The sequence below is a fragment of the Amborella trichopoda genome, chromosome 12 (assembly GCF_054954075.1).
Source record: "Amborella trichopoda isolate Santa Cruz 75 chromosome 12, AtrichopodaSantaCruz75HAP2 v2.0, whole genome shotgun sequence".
In the NCBI taxonomy this organism is placed as follows: Eukaryota; Viridiplantae; Streptophyta; class Magnoliopsida; order Amborellales; family Amborellaceae; genus Amborella; species Amborella trichopoda.
Window position 1 is genome coordinate 10,627,793 of NC_142347.1, and position 26,196 is coordinate 10,653,988.

General features: G+C 36.1%; 1 protein-coding gene across 3 annotated transcripts in view; it reads right to left on the reverse strand.

Moving 5' to 3' along the window:
• The window catches only part of LOC18431809 (putative prolyl 4-hydroxylase 9), a 45,136-nt gene extending 33,534 nt beyond the window's left edge, over positions 1-11,602 (reverse strand). For 2 of the 3 annotated variants that reach the window (XR_016045325.1, XM_088852884.1), the window contains exons 1-2: positions 10,731-11,597; positions 7,524-7,681 (exon numbers count right to left, since the gene is read on the reverse strand). Coding sequence is in view for 2 of the 3 variants with exons in the window: in XM_088852884.1 (XP_088709010.1) it covers positions 7,524-7,681; positions 10,731-10,973 (401 nt within the window). In the remaining variant the exon portion in view is untranslated. Of the gene's footprint in view, positions 1-7,523; positions 7,682-10,730 lie in introns of all 3 variants that reach the window. The other variant, XM_011624137.3, reaches the window with a different exon arrangement.
• Between the last annotated feature and the right edge of the window lie 14,594 nt (positions 11,603-26,196).

A 26,196-nucleotide genomic window follows, 5' to 3' on the forward strand; every position in this document is an offset into this window, starting at 1 on the left:
AACTTTCCTTTTTGCTTCAATTGATTGAGTGCCTTGATGGCCTCTTCATAAAATAAGGAAAGAAGCCCTCAAAGTGGGGCACACCTCTCATGGAGCCCTATTGTGGGCCCTACGCACTTCCCACATGTACTTTTATAGTAGGCCCCATAGCCCATAATGGACCCCCATATATTTTACGATTTATAAAATGCATAAAATGATTTTTAGAAAAGAAAAAAGTTTATATAAGGTTGCAACCTTAAATGGTAGAATTCAAGATGCACCTCGAAACTGCATCGGAAAAGGTTGTTTTAATGTTGAAAAACCCTCTAATTGATCATCTTGACATCAAGATGGATGAATATGAATAAAAAAAAGATTTTGAGCCCCATAAATACTGCATCTTGCAATACATTATCTAGACTGTCCAGTTTCAAGATTTTCATGTTTATAGATCTAGTTGATTTTAACCATTTTTTGAGTTTAAAATTCTATAATTAGATATGAAAATAGATTTTCAAATAATCCTAAGAATTTTTTACGCCAAAATTACATGTTATGGTAAAATTCGGAGGTGCGCATTAATTGGATTGTTTAAGGTTGCAACCTTATAGAAGCCACACCCTTTAGAACATGTTAAGTATTTTATTTTCCTCTCTGAATATTAAAATACTGAAATTTCAGTTTAGACAATTTATAAATCCATTTTGAGAAAATAAAATATCCAGAGACTTCTAAAAATTCAATGTTTATAAAAAAGTTTCAAGACTCAATGATTTTTCGTTTTATCAAAGTTCTTGACCTGGTATATTTTCACAGCAATAGTTGGAAAATAGCATGGCGGTTTAAAATGATTTTCCATAAAGACTTGGTGGACCTCGCAAGACTATGGAGTTTTCTCAAAACCATATCCATAGACCTAGGTTTTTCAATATAAATGACCCATTCCAATTTTCAAAATAACATGCTTAGTCTTTGAAACACATTTCACCACATTTACCTTTAATTATTTACCAAGTCATGTTATAGCCACAAACCAAATCATCAAATCCATCTTTGATTTTATTAAAAAAACAAAAACATGACTAAAGGGTCGTTATCAAAATCTGAAAATATCCAAAACACACATTTTCTTGGCAAGTTTGGAGACTTTAATATGAGATCCTCATCACATGCAACACACCATATCACCGGACATTATTGAGAGGATGGTCACCAAGATCGGGTTCCATTGGAACATACAAAATGGGTGCAACACTCCCTTTGTGCTACATATTTGAATGAGCCATACCCATCTTTCATGTTTGGTACTTAGGTCCATAGACCTAGATCAAAAACACCAAAACTACATTTCCATGCGTTTTACTACCTTAAATAGTTCACACAAGCTCAAGGAGGCACATATATATAGGGTATTTAAAACTGGCTCTTTCAAACTTCTTAGCACCTACAAACTAATGTCCTTCCTCTCCTCACATATGAATAAAAAGCCAAGATATAAGATATAATCAAAGAAGTATAAAGGAGAGGTATACAAAATAAGTTATTGAATCATCTTTCCCTATATGACCTAACCAGGTGATGTAGGATAGATTTCATACCTCAAAATTATGTAACATGATACCAAGGCGCTTATTGATCCTTGCCTTTTCTTGCTGAGGAACTTTTATAGACTTGGAAGAGCACACAACTGATGGAGAATCACTTGGTCATCATTTTTATATGTCAACAAAGTGCCCATCTCTCCGGCCCTTGGATTCTCCCTTTGTCATACCATGAAGAAATATTCTTCCCCCTCCCATCATTCCAAAGATCACAATTTTGATTTTCCTACTGATCATTAGAGTTTTTATGCTCCCACATGTGTCTCTACAAATCCCTTCATTGCCAAAACAAATAGAAGCCAATATGCTTTTACATGTACTGTGTTTCTTCTATTTTTTACAATTACCAGATTGAGTACTCTTCACATAAAGTGTCATATCTCTCCAATATTGCATTACCTATCTTTGAAGTTTTGCAGTTATAAATCATACTCATGACACACTATAAAACTTTGAATGAGTGTGAAAAGGCTTCCAAATAAAAAATGTGCCTTAACATGTCACATTTTTCTATTTACTGCAAAATATAAGATCAGCATCCCATGATAAAATTATGATATCTCTCAATTCACAAAGAGTTTATCTTTGAAACTTTTTGAGTATGAAAATCGACACAAAATTACAAAACAATACTCAGTGCCATCCCCAAGCTACTCCATTTAGTGAGCCTACGGATTAGTGGCATTCACATCACAATATAGTTCATACAATAGAAATCAGAATGAGCATCCCTCAATAAAATAATTGTTTCTCTCAATCCACAAAAAATTTCTTCCTCAAACCTTTAAAGCCGAAAACTAGACTCAAAACCACAATTCAACATCATGGTGTGAATCCCAAATAATATTTTTCTTTAGGGAATAAATAAGTGACACTCACATCACAAAATAGGTCATATTGCAAAATTCCAGGATGAACACTAGGGTAGTAAAATTACCTTTTCTCTCTATCCTCATGGAGTTTACCTTTCAGACCTTTTTTGTTTAAAAGTAGACACAAAATGGCAACAAATATCTTTCGGCAGGCCTCATATCACTCTGTTAAGTAGGCGTGAAAAATAGAGATATTCTCACATCAAACTGTAGAAATTTAGGATGACCCTTTTTAAATAAAATTACCTTTTCTCTTAATGACCATGGAGTTTCTCTCTCAAATAATTTTTGTTAGAAAATACACTCAAAATGGCAATATACAAACTCAGTATGGGCCCAAAATCATTTTGTAAAGAAGGGATATAAAATTATGACATTCACATAACAAAAACAACCTTCGTTGCAGAAAACAGCTTTTGAGCACCCTCCAATGAAACAATAATATCTTTCAAACCACAAGGGTTTTCTCCATGAAAATATTCATGCTTTTTAAGAACCCCTGTTTTCTGTAAACATGATTTGGCTCAAATTTCCCATTTCGCATTCCAGGGTTTCTCTGAATTTGGAAGCTACGAATGGCACCTACTGGACTTATAAAGAAGCACCACCACATCCTCCATTTCGCATTCCAGGGTTTCTCTGAATTTGGAAGCTACTAACGGCACCTACTGAACTTATTAAAAAGCACCACCACATCCTCAGTTTCCTAGGTGACCAGCTCCATTTGTTTGAAAGTGCACTCAATTTGGAGGCGTCATAGTCAAAGATTCCTCAAAAATAAAAATGTTTACTTGGTGAAAAATTCACGGAACACTGTATATAGGTCTTGGATTTTGCAAGATTAGAACTGACACTCCTCAATGATAAGTTTATGACTCTCAATTCCCCCATGATCTCCCACTCATCCTCTAGTTCATATCAGTGCTTCAAATCAGCACAAAATCCCCATTCTGCAGATTGCCTCTTGGTGCAGGAAACATGCCAATCCGGAGGTCCACCACTTGACCACAAAACCTTTGGCTTTCAAGTTTTTGATCCAAAACTCACCAAGAACAACAAAAACAAAAAAATAGCAACAAGATAACCAGCTTTGATACCAATAAAAGCAGAACTATGTACCCCGGGCAAGTGTATACCGATTAAAATTTTTCTTCTTAATCACAAAGAATCCAAGAACTCTCACTCGCTTAACAATTTTTTATTACACAAACAAAATTGCATAAACTTGATATACACAAACTGTATTAACATAAAATAAATTGCCAGAAGCTTACCTCAACTGGATTTGATACACCTCACTCCGGGTCTCCTCCGATGGCGCTCGAGATCAAGGTCTATCTCAGATCGTATAAGTATGGAAAACCTTAAGCTATTTAACCAATGGTGGAACAGAACCAGGTCTCGATGCCTACAATGTGGGAGTCCCATTTTCTTGGCCGATTTGGGTTTGAGGTGTGGCCTTCTTTTACTCTTAGAAATATTCTTCTAATCTTTAAGGAGGCTAGAGAGAGAGAGAGGCATGTGGCCTCTCTAAGGGGGGAGAGAGAGAGAGAGAGAGAGAGAGAGAGCTCAAGGTGTAGAGAATATGAGACCCCATAGAAGTACTTATAGACTCAAGCCAGGGTTAGGGTTTCATAGGATTAACTATCTTTATGGAGAATAGATCCAAACCATTGATCATAGGAGACCTGTGGGGTAAGAGATCTTAGCTTTACAATCTTTAGATCAACCATTGTGATTAAAAAGAAGGTACAAAACCTTACCCTTAGCTTCCTTAACCTAATCTCATTAATTAAATAAAATATGAAAAATATATTACATATTCCTTTTATTTCCATATTCTCTCTTACACATGCTTTCTTTGAAAATTAAATCTCTACAATTTTCAAACTTTCCTTTTTGCTTCAATTGAATGAGTGTCTTGATGGCCTCTTCATAAAATAATGAAAGAAGCCCTCTAAGTGGGGTGTGCCTCTCATAGGGCCCTTATGTGGGCCCCACGCACTTCCCACATGTGCTTTTATGGTGGGCCCCATAGCTCATGATGGGCCCCCATATATTTTACTCTTTATAAAATACATAAATTGATTTTTTGATAATGTTAATTATTTTATTTTTCTCTCTGAATATTAAAATACTGAAAATTCAGTTTTAGACAATTTATAAATCCATTTTGAGAAAATAAAATACCTATAGACTTTTAAAAATTCAATCTATTAATCTAAAAATCATTTAAGATCAAAATAACTAATTCTAAATAAATTTGATGAAATTTAGATCTATGGTAAGGAAATATTAATTTTGCTGAAGCACTCCATCTTCTACTGAGGACTATAATCCACACTCACTTTCTCAAACTCACCCAGCAATTCTCATGACCCACAAACCATCACAAGGGTTCATGATTGGGCTACCAAAGTCAGACAATAGATGAGGGGACACAATCCTAGACAATGGATTACAGGTTCCCTCTAGGGACAAATCCAAGGTCACATAGACCTGTGTATACACAACTCTATGATGCTATGGGGATTACCTCTTGCACATTTATACGTATCATCCTCAATAGTGATTTGCTTCCTAATACGGCTATTATATGTACATATCGTGTGATGGTTTAAGATGAGGCTTTAGCCTTCGTCGCTATAGGATTACCAATCACACGCAAATGTCACATTGTCCCTTGGCTCGCTACCCTAGGCAACTCTAATCTCATCAAGGGATAACCTTGCTAACCCTCATCGGTTGTGCTCTATGCCCAGGTATTTAGGGTTTTGTAACTCAATTGGCCTAGTTTATTAAGCCTAGTCTGAGTCTCGACAAACAACATTTGTCAATCTTGATCCTATTGGACCATACTCCCACAGGAGTTCTTTGTTGCACTATATCAAAATATTGATTATATGCTCTCATAAGGCCTTTAATAGCTACAAATACTCGATATCATGTACTATATATAAATTAAAAAGAAAATATTACCTACACCAATAAGCCTATTTATAAGTGCCACATACAACAAAATCCCAATAAAAGAAAGCAATATATACATATATATAAAGGATCCTCTCTTGATGAGCCATGAAACGACTCTTTCCATTCATAAATAAATAAAAAATATGACAAAAATTTTGCGTGGGAACTATGGAAAGCCATTACCGGGATAATCTACAATTTGCCTTGGGATCACCTCCAAAAAACTTCTAAACACCCCACACCGGATCACCAAGCTTGATGGCACACTAATCTTAGTCCCTCTTGAATCGTCATAAAATGGGAAACTTCATGGAAAATCTGGACATTGAGTTATGAGAGAGCATAACCAAAAAGGGCACCCACACAATTTGAACTTTCACAAACACGTGCTAGAAACCTTATTTGGGGTTAGGTGGTCAATGGCCCTAGTCATGTCCAAAACCATTACCCCAAGAAATATAACACTACCAAATAAGATTTATAAAAGGTCATCCCCTGTTGAGGTTGGAGCAATGCCAAGGGATGGATTGTAGGCCAAGAGAGTTATGTGGTCTCCTGTGTGGGGATGTATGCATGTGAGAGTAATAGATAAATCCTGTAATAGATAAATCCTCGACTAACTTCTGCACGACATATATATATGATAGCCGCATTATCGAGAAGAAACCTTGAAACAGATACGTGTACATGTGTGTAAGGAGAGCCCCCCTTATGCTATCATGATATATGCATATGACTTGCTCTTAAGGGGAGAACTATAATCCACATTTCAGTACTGTAGTTTCACTATTTATTGACCAACTTTGATGAGCCAACCATGAGCCCCTACATGAGATTGTGGGTCAAGGGTCTCATTGCGTTAGTTTGAGAAGATTTTTGAGGATCACGGTTAATAAGTCGTGTAGTGCCCTGACAGTCACTTATCTTGACCCACTGGTACCAGTCCAATATTAAATACTTTGTTTAATTAAATTTAGCTGAAAATTCCTTGAAAAGGGTTTTTCTAATATACAAATACTATGAAGGGGCACATGTGGGGTCCTTGGATTCAACCCCACATGTGAGCCACACAACATGGATGGGGTGTGGAGCCTTTTTTTTTTTTGGTGTATGTTTGGGGTGGGGGGTGGGGGTGGCCATGGGGCGCACTTCACACACCTCACACATGGGGCGGCACACGCCCCACCTTTTTTTTTTGTTTTCTTATTTTCTATTAAAAAGTTTTCTTATTTAAAAGAAGAGATTTTAAAAGGATACTAATAAAAGAAAATCTTTTAAAAGCATATTCTATCCTAATTTTGTGGGAATTAGTTAATTGAAATATTCTTTGACAAAAAAAAAAGTTATTTTTGACTTCCTATAATTTTATAAGAGACAAAGGAAGTTCTAGATCATGAGCTTGATTCATAAGATAGATGGCTCAAATCTATTTCTCTCACCTCACAGATTTCTTAAAATCCGATTGGTCATGGAGAGTCATAATTGGATAGGTATACCTAGGGGCCCTTGAGGCTCATATAAGGAGGCGAAACCCCTCTCATTCCATACACAATTCCTTAGCCTCTCTCTCTCTTGACTCTCTCTCTTCTCCACACCCCACTCTCATATCTCTCTCTGGGTGGCACGCCACCCCCATAAGGTACAAGCAATGGTGAGGCACTCCCAGTCCTAGAAAAAGGGAAGTGCCTTGAGGCATGCCCTAATTGCTCTAAAGGGCATCCAATCAACTCTAATTGTTTATGCTCTTCAAAACCCTAGCTTTGTGAGGTATTGCCAAAGGAAGCTTCTGGCCAATAAGATCAGAGGGCGACATCAACAGAAAATCGGGTGTGGGGTGTATTAAGTCCTACATGATCACCCTAGGCATAATCGCGTAAGTCTTCCCGGATGTTTCCATTTATTTTCAATCATTATTTGTTAATTTTACATACTGTCAAGGCCTTTGGAGAACACATACTACAACAAGAACTCCAAGCAGCTTGTTTACAAAATGCATGCTATGCATTAATAATCTCGCTCAAATCCACTTCTTCATTTTTGAGCAAAGCACATATTATTAATTGGACATGGACCACACATAAAGGATAAGAGGTACCTTGTTCTTATGCCCTTTGTATTTTCTTTGGTTTCTCCCTCTCTGAAAGCCAATGAGGAGGGCACAAGGCTTGACTGTGCAATTTTTATTACGTGCTGGCACTGTTCCTTGGTAGCAAATTTAGGAAAATATAATGCACGAGGCTTCCAGCTTAAAACCTGTTTTCAAGCATATTCATACCAAAAATATCCGGTCAACCAAACCACAATCAAACATTTTTTCAGATAAGAGAAAAAAAAAAAGAAAAGTAAAAAGAAAAAAGTAATCTGCAGTAGAGTTCCAAGATTGTTAAAACTTTTACACATGGTAACTAAATAGATGATTTCAGAATTCAGATAACAAATAATTCTACAAATCAACAAAAAAGATTTCAATTGTTGCCACTAATAACCTTTTTTGACATGTTGCAATGAAGAAACTTGGTGACAGAAAAACCAAATCATCCCTATTTAGGCCAACAAAACAACAAAGTCGCCATTATTTTACATTCTTACAACAAGAAATAATGACTCTAAGTGAGAGAGAGAGAGAGAGAGAGAGAGCAAAAATAATTACACATTAGTGTAGAGTTAGTTTGGTGATACAATAAAAATACACATTGTATAAAAGCACTAGAAGGGATTCATTCTTTTCTTAATAAGATTGATCCAAAAGATCCTCTCTCTCTCTCTCTCTCTCTCTCTCTCTCTCTCTCTCTCTCTCTCTCTCTCTCTCTCTCCACTATAATAATCAGAATTCCAAACTCCACTATAATAATCAGAATTCCAATGCTTCTTCTTTCCAAAGAGATCCAATGCTTTGGCCTCTCCAACACATTAACTCAAACATTGGAAGAAGTGCATGACCTTTCCAAAGGAAAAGAAGTTTGGGAAGAACTTAATGATCCTTCTCTAAAAATTGTTTCTATGTGTGTAACCAGAGATTCAAGTCATTCAAACATGAAAGAATGACATTCATATGATGAAAAAATTGCTTCAAGAATGTAATTGACAACTAGCCAGCGTTTTGTTGAATATCAATGAGATTTTATAAGAGGTAGGTGGTTTTGGATTTTATCATCAGCCACCATTCCCTTCATTTTATGAGCTTCATTCTTCCTCTTCCTCAATATTAAAGTTTTACAAAACATATGAGCAATCAATCAGATTATCAAATATTTTCCTTTCATATCTACAATCAAACCACTACCACTGGTATCTAAGGGCCCTATTACTTTTAGAAACATTCCAACATCTAGTTCTATGATTAATTCAATACCACATACCAAGACCTGGCCCATTCTCATTATATGGCAATGAATTTGTCCATCTAGTGTTATCAATTTGCAAACCATTACTTCTTCCCCAAATTCCATCTGATTTTCCAACTTAGGAGCTTGAAGCCATGTGCCTAAAGACATGTGAAGTTTCTAACCCATATCCTTATCATGGGCCTATCAAGATCATGACTTGTATGACATGGGGCTTCCCATTTAACATCCTAGACTTTGTTACTTACAATTAAAGGTTGGTCTCAAGTCATGTAACAGGACTGTTTCTTGTTAACAACAAATTTAGGTGGTCTGGTCTGTTACAAGCAAGTAAAGCTTCACAGTGAGAGAGCTCCTTGATGTTTAGCAGCCAGAAAGAGATTGATTCAGGCGTCTTCCAAAGACCAATATAACACAATGCACCAATAACAATCCTATAGGGCTAATGGATCCTATTGTTGCCTGCAGCTGTCTAGCATTCAGCTTGGAGAACTTGCACATATGGGGTTTATTCAATCGATTGTACCCCTTCTCTACAGAATGAGAAACTCTATGGTCCTTCATGGATATAGCTTCCTCATTGGAAGCTAACCATTTAGATTGGTGGGATTACTTCAGTTTTCTCATTCATCTTTTTGTATCTCCATCAATATTTCCCCCTATATCAGCACTGCTTCTGATCAATGCTTTTAGAATCACTCTGTCTAGGAGCTTGCAGCCCTAGGTGACTCCTTGGGAAAGTTCAGAGTAATGTACACATGTAAAAATGTTAAAAAATAAAAAATAAAAAAGTAAAAAATTGTTAAAAATAGTTAAAAGTCCACAAAAATTAAACAGAAAGAAGAAACAATATTAATTAGATGGATTATTAAAAGTTTGATCTATACCATAAATATTTTAGAAAAATCAAGAGAAAAGGAAAAATAAAAAATTGGATCATGTGATAAGAAAAGTTACCAAAATCATCTAAAAGACCATCAAAATCCCCTAAAAAGATATTTCCAAATATTTTTTATTTTTGACGTTCTTTTATATTCTTTACATCTTTTTTTGGCACCTCAAAAGTCACCCTTGGAACTCGCCACAACTAGTTTGATATTTCAACTGTTATTTGAGAGAGGGGCCATTTAGAAGGGTGTAATTGGGGTGGGGCACATTGAAGTTCCTCCAGTGCAAATCCAGGTTCAAATTATAATTAAAAGAAGGAAAACACTTCAATGGACTGGGAGGTCAATTTTTACTGCATTTACCACACACAAAACCATGTTAGGAGGATTTTCAGCATTTGAATTTTCTTTTATTTTTTTGGTAGACAGTTATTGCTTCAGATTTTGATGTATTCCGAAAAAAACAAAAAACTGTGGATCTCATCATCCAACTAATGCACAGTCCAAAGTCATAGTTCTAGTGAGAGCCGCTGTTCAACACATTGAGAGTGTTTCGGAGCCTGGTCAATCACGTAGAAATCGACAGCATGGTCAATTGGCAAAAGTTCAATGGCAAATAATTCAGAACACTTGTTCTATGAAAGAATGGGCATATAGTGCAGAATGCATCACAGTAGATCAGTTGACCATCGCACTAGAATTACTGATATAGAAAAATCACCAAGCAAAAGACCAAGAACAAATGAGTCAAATACTCATTTGATGGAGGTGAAGTTTAAAGAAGTTTTTTGAGTGAATGCAGACTCACTTCCGAGAATCGAAGGTTCACAATATACCTCGAATTAGCAGAACATAAAAAGAAAAAAAATTCAGAGCGATTGTGCCATTTGGACAGTGAAAATGTAAGGTTGAATGCTTTGCACTAGATCAATCGACGAGAGAAGATCACGATACACAGAGCAAACAACAAGAAACAAGACCAATCATCACACAAACACATAGTGATCATAGAAAAATTAGATAGCAGAACATCAAATTAAGCTGTGATAGTAAATGAGGAGAAATCAGAACCTGAAAAGGGATGGTATCAATAGATGAATCTCCCGTCTCGCCATGAGGCATCGTTGTGAAGTCCTCAGAAAATTCATCAAATGCTTCTTGAAGTCTACGCGTACGAGATTGATCACGAATGTCGCGAGAGAGGATCATAGTTCCAAATATTCCAGCGAGGAAAAAGACTGAGCAGAGGAGGAAGACAGTCGGAAATTCGAGCTTCGAACTGAGGCCCCAAGACCCCTTCCCCTTCCCCCTCATTCTACACTCTCTCTCCCTTTCTACTTGCTTTTAGTAGTTATCTGAGGGAACGTTGCAGAGAGATAGATTTGTTGCGACCTTTTGTTACAGTGAAGCAGTTCCGAACAGTGATGGAGCTCGGGAGTTATAAACGCTGGAAGAACGGAAAAACAAAGAACAACGTGGGTCGGGTGAAAAACTTTGTGACTCAGTCACTTTAGGCCTGATGGGAAACCGGGGGGACGCGTCCTAAACAACGGCGGAATCCTCGACCCATTAATTATGCATTTGAATCTCTTCCGGACAATATATTTTGACTTTCGAACCGGCGGCACTGCTTAAGAAACCGGCGGGGTCGAACCGGACCTGGTTACCTTGGCCACTGGGCGAACCGGTTTCTTGGCGGTTCACAGGGTCTAATGATCCAATAGCAAGGAATTGGACCCCTACCTCGTGCCCCGAATAAGACTCCTATTTGGGCTGTTTTTATATAAACCGGTCGGACTTTCTTCATCATGACCAAATTATATTTAACTGGCCAGTTACCCAACGGGGTTGCCTCCCCTCCATCTCTATAGTCTCGCGTAGGGGGCAATAAACCCCCTCTTTCTCTGTTACAAGGGCAACAAGGCCCTGACCCTTCTCTCTCACTTTTTCTCTCTACCGTTCCCTCTCCTTCTGTCTAGCTTCCTTTCTCGCTGGCCCCCACCCCCCCCCCCCCCCCCCCCCCCCCCCCCCCCCCCCGTCCCCCTTTCTCTGTTACAAGGGCAACAAGGCCCTTACCCTTCTCTCTCACTTTTTCTCTCTACCGTTCTCTCTCCTTCTGTCCCCCCCCCCCCCTCCTCTCTCTCTTTTTTAGGAGCAACAATATTGGAATTATGGCCTTTCATAGCCTTAAATCTAATATTCCCTCACTTAGTGGAGTAAGTGAGAGATAATAATTCTAGGTGCTTGATGCATTGGGGCATACTTTGAGTATATAAGAGATAATAAGAAATACCGGTGAGAGATATTGCTTTTAAAAATGTGAGTATCACCTCCAAGTCAGTAATATACTTGGATTATATGTCTAATAGGTGATGTGTTAGCCAGGGCTAAGAGAATCAAGAAGCGATTAGAACTCAAGTATATTAAGTATAACGGCTCTGTATAAAATGGTTATAATTCATGGGATATGAGTCTGTACCCTGACATGAGACTACCCTATGACATATGAAACTGCAGTCCTATAGAAAGTCATTCTTCTAACATATGAACCAACTAAAAAGAGCATGTGCACATGTGCCCTAAGAAAATCCATGTATATGAGTGTTATTGTGTCCCCAAAGGTGCACTGTAATCTACCGACACCAGATAATGATGGAATATTGATTGGAGTAACTTTCATAAGCCATCATCTCTGCTACAAACTACGGAGAATAGGCTTGTTAGGTCATTCGGAGAGAATAGATCGTCATTTCGAACTAGCCAATGGAGTACTCCAATAACTTAGATTCCAACCTAAAAATCTCATTTACGAACTATCTATTTTCGTTTAATGCACAATGAGTACTTGTGATAGAAATTCATTTATATAATTTTGAGATTTGTTTTGAGACTTTTTGGAATTGTTTCGGAGTAAAAAATGGGAGTTTTTTAATTTGTTCAAACAAATTTCACTTGAGAACATCTAGTGTAGGCCCTACATGCCACCCAAGTGGCACGGTTGACGTCCGCATGACATCAAAGCCAATGAGGGTGTCCTTGTTATGTGGTTATTTATTCAAATTGGTTTTTATAATATTTTTAATGAAGAAAATTATTTTATAACTAAAGTGACTATTTAGTAACATATTAATTTAGCACACATGTGGGCTTATCTACATGTGCATAGGGTTTTGGGTATACTGTGAAATTATAACTTAAACCCTAATCTATAGGAAGAAATGATTTTTAAAGTAGCTTTCTATGTGGCATCACCTCGTTAGCTTGAACCCATATGAATCATTTGAGATGATTTATGAATAGAAGATATTTTGAAATTACAAGGGGGCACACCCCTCCCTCTTTATTCTTTAGTAATTATCAAACAATAACCATAGGAACTATTGAAATGGTTAAATGGCATTTATGAAAATTATTTCATACTTAGGATAATTTGATAAAATAACCTAATTTAAGATTTTTAAGGACTGATAAAGGTGTGAAATTTTATCATATGATCTTGATGGTTAAATAAGGATAAGTGATTAGGCTCAAAGCTTTATCGTGTGTCATAGATGATGAGCATCAAGGGTTTTGAAAAAACATGATATGCCAGATCAAAATCATTTTTTACATATCTTGGAACTACACGTGTGTATTACCCTATTAAGCATCAACTGAAAAAGCATGAAATTTTATGCAATTGAAAAATAAAAACTTAAGAAATGAAAATATATAAATGATGAAAAATATTAGCAATCATGAGATGTCAGATCAATTACTTAAAATAAAACATCCTCAAAATACGATCATAAGCAAATTAATTTCAAACACTCTAATCCTTACAGGAATAAATAATTTTTTTTAAAATAAAGATAATAAATTTTTTTTTTTACATCCATTTAAAGATGAATGTGCTTGTTGATCTTCACAAATTGGGAAAATTACTTGAAAAAATTACAAAATGAGATAATGGAAAAATAAATAAATGAAATTACCACAACTTACCTTTGAGTAGTCTTTTATGGGATGCCGAGAGTCACCATTAAATTTCTTTGCAAACTATCATTTCCAATCCCTAACAATAACATTCACAAAAATATACATAGAATAAATATCGCCTTTGATATAAATCTGCAAATCAAATAAAAAGAGTGAACATGAAAATATGCAATAATCAAGATCCACCCATATAATTAAAAGTAAAGGAAAACATAATAGGAATTTATACACAAACCTCCCAAACCATCATATAATTAAGAAAATTAATATCTTTTGCATGAGGAAAATAAAAAAGTAAAAAGAAAGTAAGAAAATGAGAGCAACTTATAATAATAATAAAGGATATAGCTTACACACCTCAATTAATTACTTGCGTCAATACATTGAAGAGGCCCTCATCAGGCAAAAGAAAAATTACAGCCAATTAAGCAAATTGTTAGAAAATTTTGAAATGAGAGAGAAGAGAAAATATTGCAATGGATAATTATGGAAAGAAAAGAAGAAATAATAGCGGGTGAATTTGGAAGAAAATGAGATAGAGGATCTTTCCTATCTCTCACCTCTTTTTTTTTCTAGAAATAAATATATTTACACATGTCTTATCTCCTAGAATATCTCTCATTCACTATTTATATTAGTTCTCTCTTTCACATGCCTCTCTCACACACCACAAAAGTAGAGCTTCTATAAATGAGGATATCATCCTTATTTAAAATTAGAATGGAACCTATATATTTACTCAAGACAAATCTTCAATAATCTCTCTCTCTTTGATTTGCCCTTCTTTTCCTTCTCTCACTTACTCCTCTATCTCAATCTATCACTTTCTTTTTTCTCTCCCTAATTTGGAAACCAATCTATTTGATTTTCTCGTCACATATACTCTCTCTCTCTCTCCTCTTTTTTAGTAATACCATTCATTTCTACTCTTTCTCCCTCTCTCTCTCTCCCTCCGTTCTCTCACATGTTCCTATTTTGATGCACATACAGTGTCTCTTCCTCTTTATCTTAAAAATAATTCCCTATTTAACTCTCTCACCTATTTATTTATTAGATATGCATGAGAATGTGTCCTACCATCTCTATAGAATTAGGACCGCTTCTTATTTTCGCGACTCATGTCCACCTCTTAACTCTGGCTTAATAATGTAGCATATATAAATTTGAGTCTATTAATATTTCATGTCATCAAGAGAATTATGTAAAGTTTGGAGTTAGTTTATGACGAGTAAATTGTATGTGCAGTCCATGTATGAAGTGTATGTACCAAGTGGTGTAGTTTGCTTCTATATGAGCAATGTGTTTGATTTTATGACTTGTGAACACCATAGATTCATAAATTTTTTATTTTAAAAGATATTTGAGCCATTCTAAGTTCTAATATTGTGGCTATAGCAATGAGTAAGAGTTGTAAAAGTTGCATGTGAAAGTATTTCTTGTAAAAATTGTGTGTTCAGTGCCTAGTACATGTGTTGTTAAAGAGAACCCCAGATTCTATACTCCCTCTTTCTCTCTCTCTCTCTCTCTCTGGCAACAGGGCTCTTACCCTTCTCTCTCTTTGCCATTCTTTTGCCCTCTCTAGCTCCTCTCTCTCTCTCTCTCTCTCTCTCTCTCGTAGGGTAAACAGGACCCTTTCCCCCCTCTCTGTCGCTCTCTCTCTCTATCTATCTAGCTTCCACTCCCTCTCTAGCTCTCTCTCTCTCTCTCAAGGGAAACATGGCCCTTGCCCTTGTCTCTGTCTCCTTGTAGCTTCCTCTCTCTCTCTCTCTCTCTCTAATGGGCATGGACGTAAAATGAAATTTTTTGGAATTTTTTATGTTTTTTATTTAGGAATTGGGCTTGGGTTTGAGTATTTAACAGCTGTCGTTTAACAACGTTATATCTCAAGTTCGATTCCTAGCACTGAACCACCCAAAAAAAGATGCATTATTTTTAGGATTTGAATTTTTTTTTTCATATCCATACATTTTGCTCTAGAATATAAATGTTTTAAAATCAGCCAGACTAAGACAGAGTATGTACAATGCAAGTTTAGTAATAATAGGAGTAGAGACAATGAAGTAGTTAAGATTGAAAGCCAAGAAATATAAAAAAGAGCGCACTTTCGATATCTTGGGTCGATAATTCAAAATAATAGAGATATTGAGAAATATGTAGCACATAGAATTAGAGCAGGGTGGGCGAGGTGGAGATATGCAATAAGAGTTTTATGTGATTGCTGCATACCAATGCAGCTGAAGGGCAAGTTTTATAAGACAACGTTGAGGCTAACTTTGCTTTATGGGGTAAATTGTTGAGCTGTCAGAAAACAACATACCCGTATGAAGAGTGTCGCTGAGATGAGGATGCTGAGATGGATAAGCGACAAGACAAGAAGGGATAGAATGTAAAATGAATACATTAGAAAGAACTTAGGTGTATCTCCAATAGGTGATAAGATGAGAGAAAGTAGACTTAGGTGGGTTGACCATGTGCAACCCATACTTAATACAAGACTTGTTAAGAGGTGCGAGTTGGTTCGAGTGGAAGGCTAAAAAAAGATAAGAGGTAGGCCCAAAAGTATATGGTTAGAAGTAGTGATAAAGATATGACAACCTATGACCTCACTGAGGGTAGGACCATTGATAGAGTAGAGTGGCGAACTAGGATTTATGTAGCCAACCCCCAAATAGTTGGAAAAAGAATATGATGATGATGATGATGGTCCATACATTTTGCTATCAAGATGATCAATTGGAGGGTTTTCTAGCATCATGACAATGAATTTTGATAGTTTTTTATGTGGGCCTTACATTTATAATATAAGGGTAACAACTCCTATAAACTTTTTAGGATAGATAAATTAAAGGAAAAAGTTTAGGTTTGATCCTATTCAAGTGCCATAAAAGATATGACTACGTATGGCATCACTGAGGGTATGACCATTGATAGAGTAGAGTGGCGAACTAGGATTTATGTAGCCAACCCCCAAATAGTTGGAAAAAGAATATGATGATGATGATGATGGTCCATACATTTTGCTATCAAGATGATCAATTGGAGGGTTTTCTAGCATCATGACAATGAATTTTGATAGTTTTTTATGTGGGCCTTACATTTATAATATAAGGGTAACAACTCCTATAAACTTTTTAGGATAGATAAATTAAAGGAAAAAGTTTAGGTTTGATCCTATTCAAGTGCCATAAAAGATATGACTACGTATGGCATCACTGAGGGTATGACCATTGATAGAGTAGAGTGGCGAACTAGGATTTATGTAGCCAACCCCCAAATAGTTGGAAAAAGAATATAATGATGATGATGATGGTCCATACATTTTGCTATCAAGATGATCAATTGGAGGGTTTTCTAGCATCATGACAATGAATTTTGATAGTTTTTTATGTGGGCCTTACATTTATAATATAAGGGTAACAACTCCTATAAACTTTTTAAGATAGATAAATTAAAGGAAAAAGTTTAGGTTTGATCCTATTCAAGTGCCATAAAAGATATGACTACGTATGGCATCACTGAGGGTATGACCATTGATAGAGTAGAGTGGCGAACTAGGATTTATGTAGCCAACCCCCAAATAGTTGGAAAAAGACTATGATGATGATGATGATGATGATGATGATGATGATGGTCCATACATTTTGCTATCAAGATGATCAATTGGAGGGTTTTCTAGCATCATGACAATGAATTTTGATAGGTTTTTTATGTGGGCCTTACATTTATAATATAAGGTTAACAACTCTCATAAACTTTTTAGGATAAATATATTAAAGGAAAAAGTATGGGTTTGATCCAATTCAAGTGTCATTTTTCCAAAAATCTATTCCAAGCATGGATTTTTTATTTGAAATTTAATAAGTCCACAATATTGACTATCACAAATAAGGGTAGTAACAAGCTGGGGTTGTGGGCCTTCATGGATAGCCCAAACCCCAACTTGGACCCTAGAGGCTTGGCCTGACCTGTCCCATCCTAGATAAGGCCAAGAGGCCCTGACCTAGGCTTGGCCCTACTCTTGGGCTTAATAGCTTGGCCGACTCGATTAATGGGATCAGGTGAAACCTGGCCAGACCGAGCCCGTTGAGATTAAACTTTTTCATCAAATCTATTATGAAAAAAAGCAAAATAGGGTCAAGTCATGGCCTTTGCCCCAAATCCTAGGCTGGCCTTAATGACCAGAATTCGGAGCGAGGCCCAATCCGCAGGCCAAATTTAGTGGCCTTGGTACGGGCTATTCAAGATAGGGCCAACCGATCTAGGCCAGAACATTTAACCTCCTGCCACCCTTAATCACAATATAAACTGAAAACTGAAATTTGAAGCTTAAAAATAGATAATTCTAAAAGAATTGAATAAATAGTTCAAAGATATCCAAAAATAAAGTTCAAAATCATCTATTTTAAAATTTTGAAATGTATTTTTTCATATTCATGATCTTCATGGTCAAGATTAGCAAACTGCTAAATTCTAGATTCAAACTCCATCTAAGATCAATTTTGGAAGGAGATTGCCATGCACTAAAACCATGTCCTACATAGAGCTAAAGGTTCACTTATTTACAATTAAATCTGATGACATCTCAGATAAAATCTCCCTAGATTTATGCTCTAAATGGTTAAAATTTATGATTGGTAAAGATCATCATGGGGGTCGATCAAATTACGGTTCAAAGACAGGTTATTATGTCAAATGATTAGCCCTCTCTTAGAACCATTGGCATAGCCAGCTTAGAAATCACACAAAATCTATCAAACTAAGAAAACTGGAAAAGAAGTAAAAGAAAAGGAAAATTTGATATTAAAGAAAATAAAGACCTATTTGAAATCCCATCCCTTTGGTCTGGCACCTGAAGTTGGTGGCCTAGATTAGATTAGTGATTGAAGTGCGTTCATCCTCAATCGTACAATTTTTCTTTGAATGAAAAGTACTCAGGTCATGTTCATCCTTGGGTATTGAATTTGAAATTAGGGTTTCTAGACTTAGGATTTCTAAGGTTTAGATGTCTTAAGGTTAGGGATGACTTGAGGTTAGGGTTTCTAGGCTTTAGTGTTTACTCTAACATAAGGGATTTGTATCTCTACTTTCTAAGGAATTTAAAGAAGTTTTAAGTTGTAGGGATTTTTGGTAATTTTCCTAAGACTTTTGTAGAGATTTTCTGATATGAATTATGAGAGGCTAGAGGGTTTATATAGGCTCTGATTAGGGAGTAATATAATTGGGATTAAAAATCCTAAATCTGTCTTTTAGGATTGATGATAGAGTTTCATTGGTCAAATTTGTTCAAAAGTTGATCAAAAAACATTCTATAAACTCTTAGAAACTTCTAGAAAACCCAAAAATTCTAGAATTTCCAAAGAAAAAATAGGGCATCAGTGTGTGATGCGTTATCGGGCCCAGCGATGCACCCTACATCGATATTCCCATATCTCCTCCAAATTACTCCAGAGGCCTCACTAAATCCAGTGGTGGTGATCTAGATGAATTTGGACTTGATTTGAGTGTATTATCTTGTTGTTTTCTAAGGTTTTGTATTGTCTTGGATAAGTTTGGATCAATCAGGATATCTTTAAACAAAGTTAGTTTGATTTTCCTAGATTTGGATAGATTTGACTAGTTTTAGGTAAATTTACTTATATTTGGTTGTTTCAATCAGGATATCTTTAAAAAAAGTTAGTTTGATTTTCCTAGATTTGGATAGATTTGACTAGGTTTAGGTAAATTTACTTAGACTTTGTTGTTTCCTTGGAATTATGGACTACTAGTTAAGGTAACTTATGGTTCACTAGGCTAGTGTGGTCGCTATGATTCACGGTTATAGGTTTAGAAAATTCCCTTAACCAAAATTAAAATGAGGTGTCACATCACTGCATAGTTATAAAGACTAAACTACACCAACTAGTTCGACAGGTTAGATTGCATATTAGTGCTTTGGTCGGTTTAGTCTAATATAAAATCAAGTTTGGCTGAAAGTTGATCAAAATTAACATTTGACCAATTTTGATTAGTTTGACTAAGTATTTTTTACCAATTCGACCAACCAAACAAAATTAAGAAACTTCTTTTTGTAATATGTTCCATATTTTGAAAATATTATTTATATATTTCTTTATAATTTTAAACACAACTGACCAATTTTATTGAGTGCATGATCGACTTTCATTGGACTAGACCCCTCACTGATTTAATGGCTAGTTCAATTTCAAGTATGCTAATTTGAAGTATTAAAGTTGAATATTTTGATAGGAAGTGACTATGATTATTCAATTGAATATGTATCATGTGGTTATTCATTCAAAGTATTTGTCTAAATTTTGGTACTTGAAATGTCTTAGTAGATATGCGACGGTCGTCTAATAGTCAGGTTTCTAGATCCATACAACGTAAACAAATGATGAATTGTTTTTGTTAAAAGGTTATGTACACTTATTAATGAATTGAGTGGACATTACAATTACTAATCATGAATTACAACATCAACAACATTCATTCATCTTTTCGCCAATAACTCCGCTAAATTATTCACTTCCCTATAGACATGATGGAACTCAAAATGCATCCCATCAGTTTCATCCACGCATGTAACCAAAGAGATTTCAATGTTCATGGCAGTCTCCAAACTTTCTTACACTAGTTGATAACATTGATTGAGTCACCTTCCATGACACAACACAATCCAACACATTTATCTTTCACCACCTTCAGCTCATAAAGTAAAGCACTTAACTCCACTATATTAGCAGCAGAAGTACCACCTGGTCCAAAACCATAGCAAATAATAGCACCATCCCAGCCTCTAATAACTCCGCCAAACCCTGCTGGACCAAGATTATCCAATGAATGACCATTGAAATTGAGCTTAATACAACCTTGTAAAGACAAACTCCACCTACGTTTAGTTCTAGCAATAGAAATAGGCTGCCACATAATATTCTTCAAGTTTAGTACCACATCAACCTTGCAGCAAACTATATGCAAAAACCTTTCTTGAATTTAGTCCACCGTTAGTGCTTTCCCATTAAAAGTCCTCCTATTTCTTTCAAGTCATACTTCTCATAATAATGCGGACCACATAATATTCCACAGAACTTGCCATTTTTTGGGCAAACTAAGAATACACAGTTGCTCCAAAATATGCACATGTCCTTATGGTAAGATCAAAGGATAACCCACCAAATGGAAATTCCACCTCCAAAATCGATTTATGAGTTGACATTAGAGTCTTACCACAAAGATAACCCACCAAATGAAATCCCACCTCCAAAATCGATTTGTGAGTTGACAATAGAGAAACAAGTGGTTCCTATTTTCAATTTTACAAAAAAAGCAAATGTTAACGACAAATTTTCCCCCTTTCCTCAAGTTCACCACAGTGAGAGTTCTACCATGCAAAAGGATCCAAAGGAAGATTTTAACCTTATGCGGAGTAGCACACTTCCATATTTTATTAAGCCTTCTACCTTCCCACCTTATACAGTCATGGAACAACAGTTTATACGCAGATTTAACTAAAAAAAACCCTTCACTCTTCTCCTTTCATACTACTACATCACCCCCTTCTCTTGAAATATACACTCCTTACAAATCATAAAGAAGCTCTGTTAGTTGGGATTAATATAGTCTAGCATTCTGTTATCGATGTATTGTATATTCCAATTGGCACTAGGAAATTGTCTCTCATAAACTTCATGCACTTACACCATAGGGTTACAGACTTTAGAGAAAAGTTAGGGGAACTGAACCTTCAAAGGCCTCTCCCCCAAACATTTGTGTGACCAAATGTTCAACTTATCCCTGATGCCAATCACCCATCGGTTGTAAATTACCAATAAACCTCTACAACTAAGAATGCCCTTCCAAAACTGTGAGTGGCTTCCTCCACCACTAATCAATTGAGTATTTTGGTCCACACCATATTTTGTTTCAAGAACTCTCCTCCATAATTGTTTTTGATCAGCCCTCAAAATTGTTGAAAGAATATAAGAAGGAAACCGTCTAGCTCAGGTGCCTTATCCCCTGGCAAATAAAACACCGCGGCCTTCAATTCATCCATAGACATCTCTTTCAATGTCAGATAAGCATGCTTCTTGCAATTGTCTCCAGGTAAGCAAGGATCCTGGAGGTAGCCGTAAATATCATGTGAAAGTTGGTCATGCTAGTGATTGGACGAATTGTCGCAAGAGGAGATACTCCTTATTAGCGGTGTCCACACAGACTAATATGAAGTGTGCCAAATGCTGATGGGGTGAGCCATGCCTGTCGAATTTCGAGACCTTAAGTCATTGATATCCTGTGGGGAAAGGTATCTCATCAATATATGCTGGATACGGTTTCAAGGCTAGGACTTTAGGGTATCAACGTTTAGATTTCTAGATGTTGGATTAATATTCAGGTTAATCTTCTATATTTGTTAGACTCAAAGATATCTAGGATGACTAGTTTGGGATATTAGGTAGGTTTAAGTCTGGGTTTTAAGTCTGAGAAAGTAACTAGGATATAGGGTTACAAATTTTAGGGAATTTCGTTGGCCAAAATTTCAGAGGGTTTCTAAATACCCAGAGCATTTGTTTCCTTAGATTGGTGGCACATGGGCACAATATGTATCTTCACCCCGCTAGGTGATACTTGAGATGATAAATCGCACTACTTTGTGTATGCACACAAAATTTACATGTCATGTTACCCTTCCAATTATGATCTTGTCTGGTCCCATACACGTCCAGCATGTTGAACCACAAATATAACCAAAATAAAAATAGTTGCAATATCAGTGTATTATTAGTGTAAAAATATTAAAACAAGGCAAAAAATTATTTTTTTTTTTAGAGAAATTCAGAGCTTTATTAATCAACGATTAAAAGAAAATTATAGAATCCGAGACCAAAGTCTCAGTTAAAGCAATGCCTCCTTTCGCAAGGAAATCCGCCAATACATTGGCCTCACGGAAAACGTGCACAAAGGAGAATAGAAAAGGCCTAGACATGTCCTAAATTTGTAAAAAAATGAAATTTCCAAGACGATTTTTGTTCCCTATCACATCACTTGATGACATTCATTGAATCACCTTCCACAATACAATAAGACCCTAACAAAAAGTTTTAAACCATTAAAGAGAGCCAAGAGTTCTGCACAGTTTGCAGTTTTCTCTCCCAGAGAGCTTGCATAAGAAAAGACAACATATACATTCCAATCCGTCACCACTCCTCCAAAACTAGCTAGATCCGGGCTTCCTAACGAACTACCATCGAAATTAAGTTTAAATATCCCTTTCAAAGGAGGTACCCATCTCCCCTTAAGCATGCACTTAAAAGAGCCCAATTGGAAAAGATTCGATAAGTTACTCCTAACATCCACTTCTAGAATATTTTTTTCAACTTTTGTAAAATTTTCTCCAAAATTCTCTCAATAGGCATACAAATTCCATCAAACACTAGTTTGTTTCTTTCCTTCCAAACTTCCTATAGTATCAATCCTCTTGCAATTTGCCAAATCACCACTCCTGTTTGTGGAAGCATAGATACACTAAGTTTAAAATGATCCCCTTAACTTCCGAAGGCATAACCATAACAATCCTAAGTTGGTCAAAACACCATCACTAAATTTTAAAAGTAAAAGAACAATAGAGAAACAGATGAGCAATTGTTTCAGCATTATTGTTACACAATAGGCATATATTAGGCAAAATCTTACGTCTCTTAATAAGATTATCAACCATGAGAATCTTATCTTGCATTGCCAACCATAAAAATACTTGAATCGTAAGCGGCAAATGTCATTTCCAAATAATGGCAATTTTTGGCATAGACCATCTCCAATGGTCATAGAAAAGTAACTTATACATCGACTTCACAGAGTATAAACCATTTGAATCAATCTCCCAAACAACCTCATCAGAAGCATTCTACGGAATATAAACTTCCTGAACTAGTATTAACAGACCAACGTACTTCGAAAAATCTGTTCCGAAATTCTATTATAGGGGAGAATAATATTCCATACATTCTGATTGCTCCTAATTTCAAAAATATCAGTAATAACAACATTGGGATTATCCATACACTGAAAAACTAATGGGAAAAAGTATTTCAAAGGTGAAGAGCCTAACCACTTATGATGCCAAAATGAGATATTACGTCCATCTCCCAAACTCCATCGAATGTACCTATATATAAAAGATTTACATGAGTTAATGGATCTCCAACAATAGGACATCCCCTTTGTACCATTTCTCAATCCAACCCATATTTTATGTCTATCCTCTCCATACTTGGCAGAAATAACTTGATACCACAACTAATCTTTGAAGTTTAAGCTTCTCCTCCACCATTTACAGATTAAGGCCTGGTTTACAATTCTAATTTTTCTTATTGCCAATCCGCCTTTCTTCCTAGGCGTGCACATCCTATCCCAATGAAGAAGATGATACTTTTTTTAATTTTCAGAAGAACCCTAGAGAAAATTCCTCATTAAAGATTCAATTTTCTTGGCAACTCGAGAAGGAATCTGCAACAACGACATCTGATAAATTGGTAAGTTTGACAAACATGCTTTTACCAAGGTAATCCTGCCTCCGAGCGAGAGGTATTTATACTTCCACAAATCAAGCTTAACTATACTTCTACAAATCAAGCTTAACTTGTATCCTTTGAAACACTTTATCCCAAACAGCTAGAGGTAGGCGTCCATCTGAAATTGGAAAAACTTCCACCTTACATCCCAGTGTCTCAGCAATCTCAAGGATTAAAGAATCATTACAATTAATACTAATCACTACAGATTTCTCGAAATTGACCTTAAGGCCCAAAACCACTTCGCAATAATTCAAGAAGTAGCAATATTTTTAATCTGGTCACAGTTAGCCTCACAGAAAAGCAAAGTATCATATGCATATTGTAAATGTGAAATGCAAGGACCATCATTAGACATATGAAAGCCCACAAAATGCCCTTTAAATTCAACAAAACGGCTGAAGCACTCCACATAAATGGTGAACAGAAAAGGGGACAAGGGATTCCCTTGACGAAGCCCCCGCGAGGCTCCAAAAAACCCAGTCGGGCTTCATTTGAACAAACAGAAAAATAAATCCAATTCCTCCACTTCTCACCAAAGCCGATATTTTTCATAATTTCTAAAAGAACAAGCCATTCAACCTTGTCATAGGCTTTTTCCATGTTCAATTTAATCACAGTCCCAGCACTACCACTCAAAATTCTAGAGTGAATGCACTCTTGTGCAACCAAAACACTATCAGTTATCAATATATCCTTGATGAAAGCAAACTAGGGTCTTGTGATAATATCCAGTAAGACCACTTTAAGTCTTTCTGCAAGCACCTTAGCGATAATTTTATAGAGACTCAAGAGAAGGCTAATGGGCCGAATATCACCAAGGTTCGCAATGACAAACTTTTTGGTAATAATGGCTATAAAAGTGGAATTAACCGCTCTAAAAAGCTCACCTCTCCGCAAGAAACCACAGACCATTTCCAGCAACTCATGACAAACCAAACTCCAGAATTTGTGGAAAAAGAAGAGTGGAAAACCATCAGGGCCAGGTGCCTTATCACTTGGTAGGGAAAAGACAACTTTTTTCAATTCTTTCACAAAAGCATATCTCACAAGAAAATCTATCAAAATAGACGGAAGACATTTAAAGCCCACTCTGGTTAACCAAGGTGTAACCTTCACCTTAGTGGTGAAAGTTTTTTTGAAATGACCTATGACTGCATTAGACATCCCAGTGTCATCATCAAGATCAAGTCCATGAATCAAAAGCCCAAGGATGTCATTCTGACGTATTTGGGCATTTGCAATGGTTATAAAAGAATTTTGTGTTTAAATCTCCTTCCTTCAGCCATTTGACCTTGGACCTTTACTTCCAATACACCTCTTCTATCCTTCTAAGCTCGTATAACTCATTTGATTTAGAGATCCTCTCCAAAACCATCTCCTCAAACAGAACTCCTGAATTTGGAACAATAGAATCCACTTCTGCTAAGCAAGAATTTCATCAATTCTCCATTTCACATTAAATCTCCAATCATTTTTCCAAGCAATAAGCTTATGCTTGACACTTAAAAGCTTCTTGTGGAGTTGACAATCCAAAGAGCCAATGGAAATAGTATTCTCCCAAGCACTTTTGATAAGGTCAACCACCTCCTTCTCAATAAGCCACCAGCTTCAAACCAAAATGGTTTAGGTCCTACAGGAAGAACTTTAGAACACAGTAAAATGTGAGTATGATCAAAGGAGAGTCTAGGTAATGCCTTGACCGAAGTAAGGGGGAAGAATTCAGATCACTCCCTAGAAACCAAAAATCTGTCAAGTTTAGACATGGATAAATTTAAAGAGCTGTCATTTGTCCATGTAAAAATTGTGCTTGAAATTGACAAATCTAATAAGGCATGAGACTCAATAAATCTATTAAACAGACGCATAACAGACGTAATAGGTCCATCATAACTACTCTCATCCCAAACAAATCGGGTGAATAAAATTATTAATGAAGTTTGACATATCATTAATAATGATTTCTTTTAGAGCCAAACCTTGAGGACTAT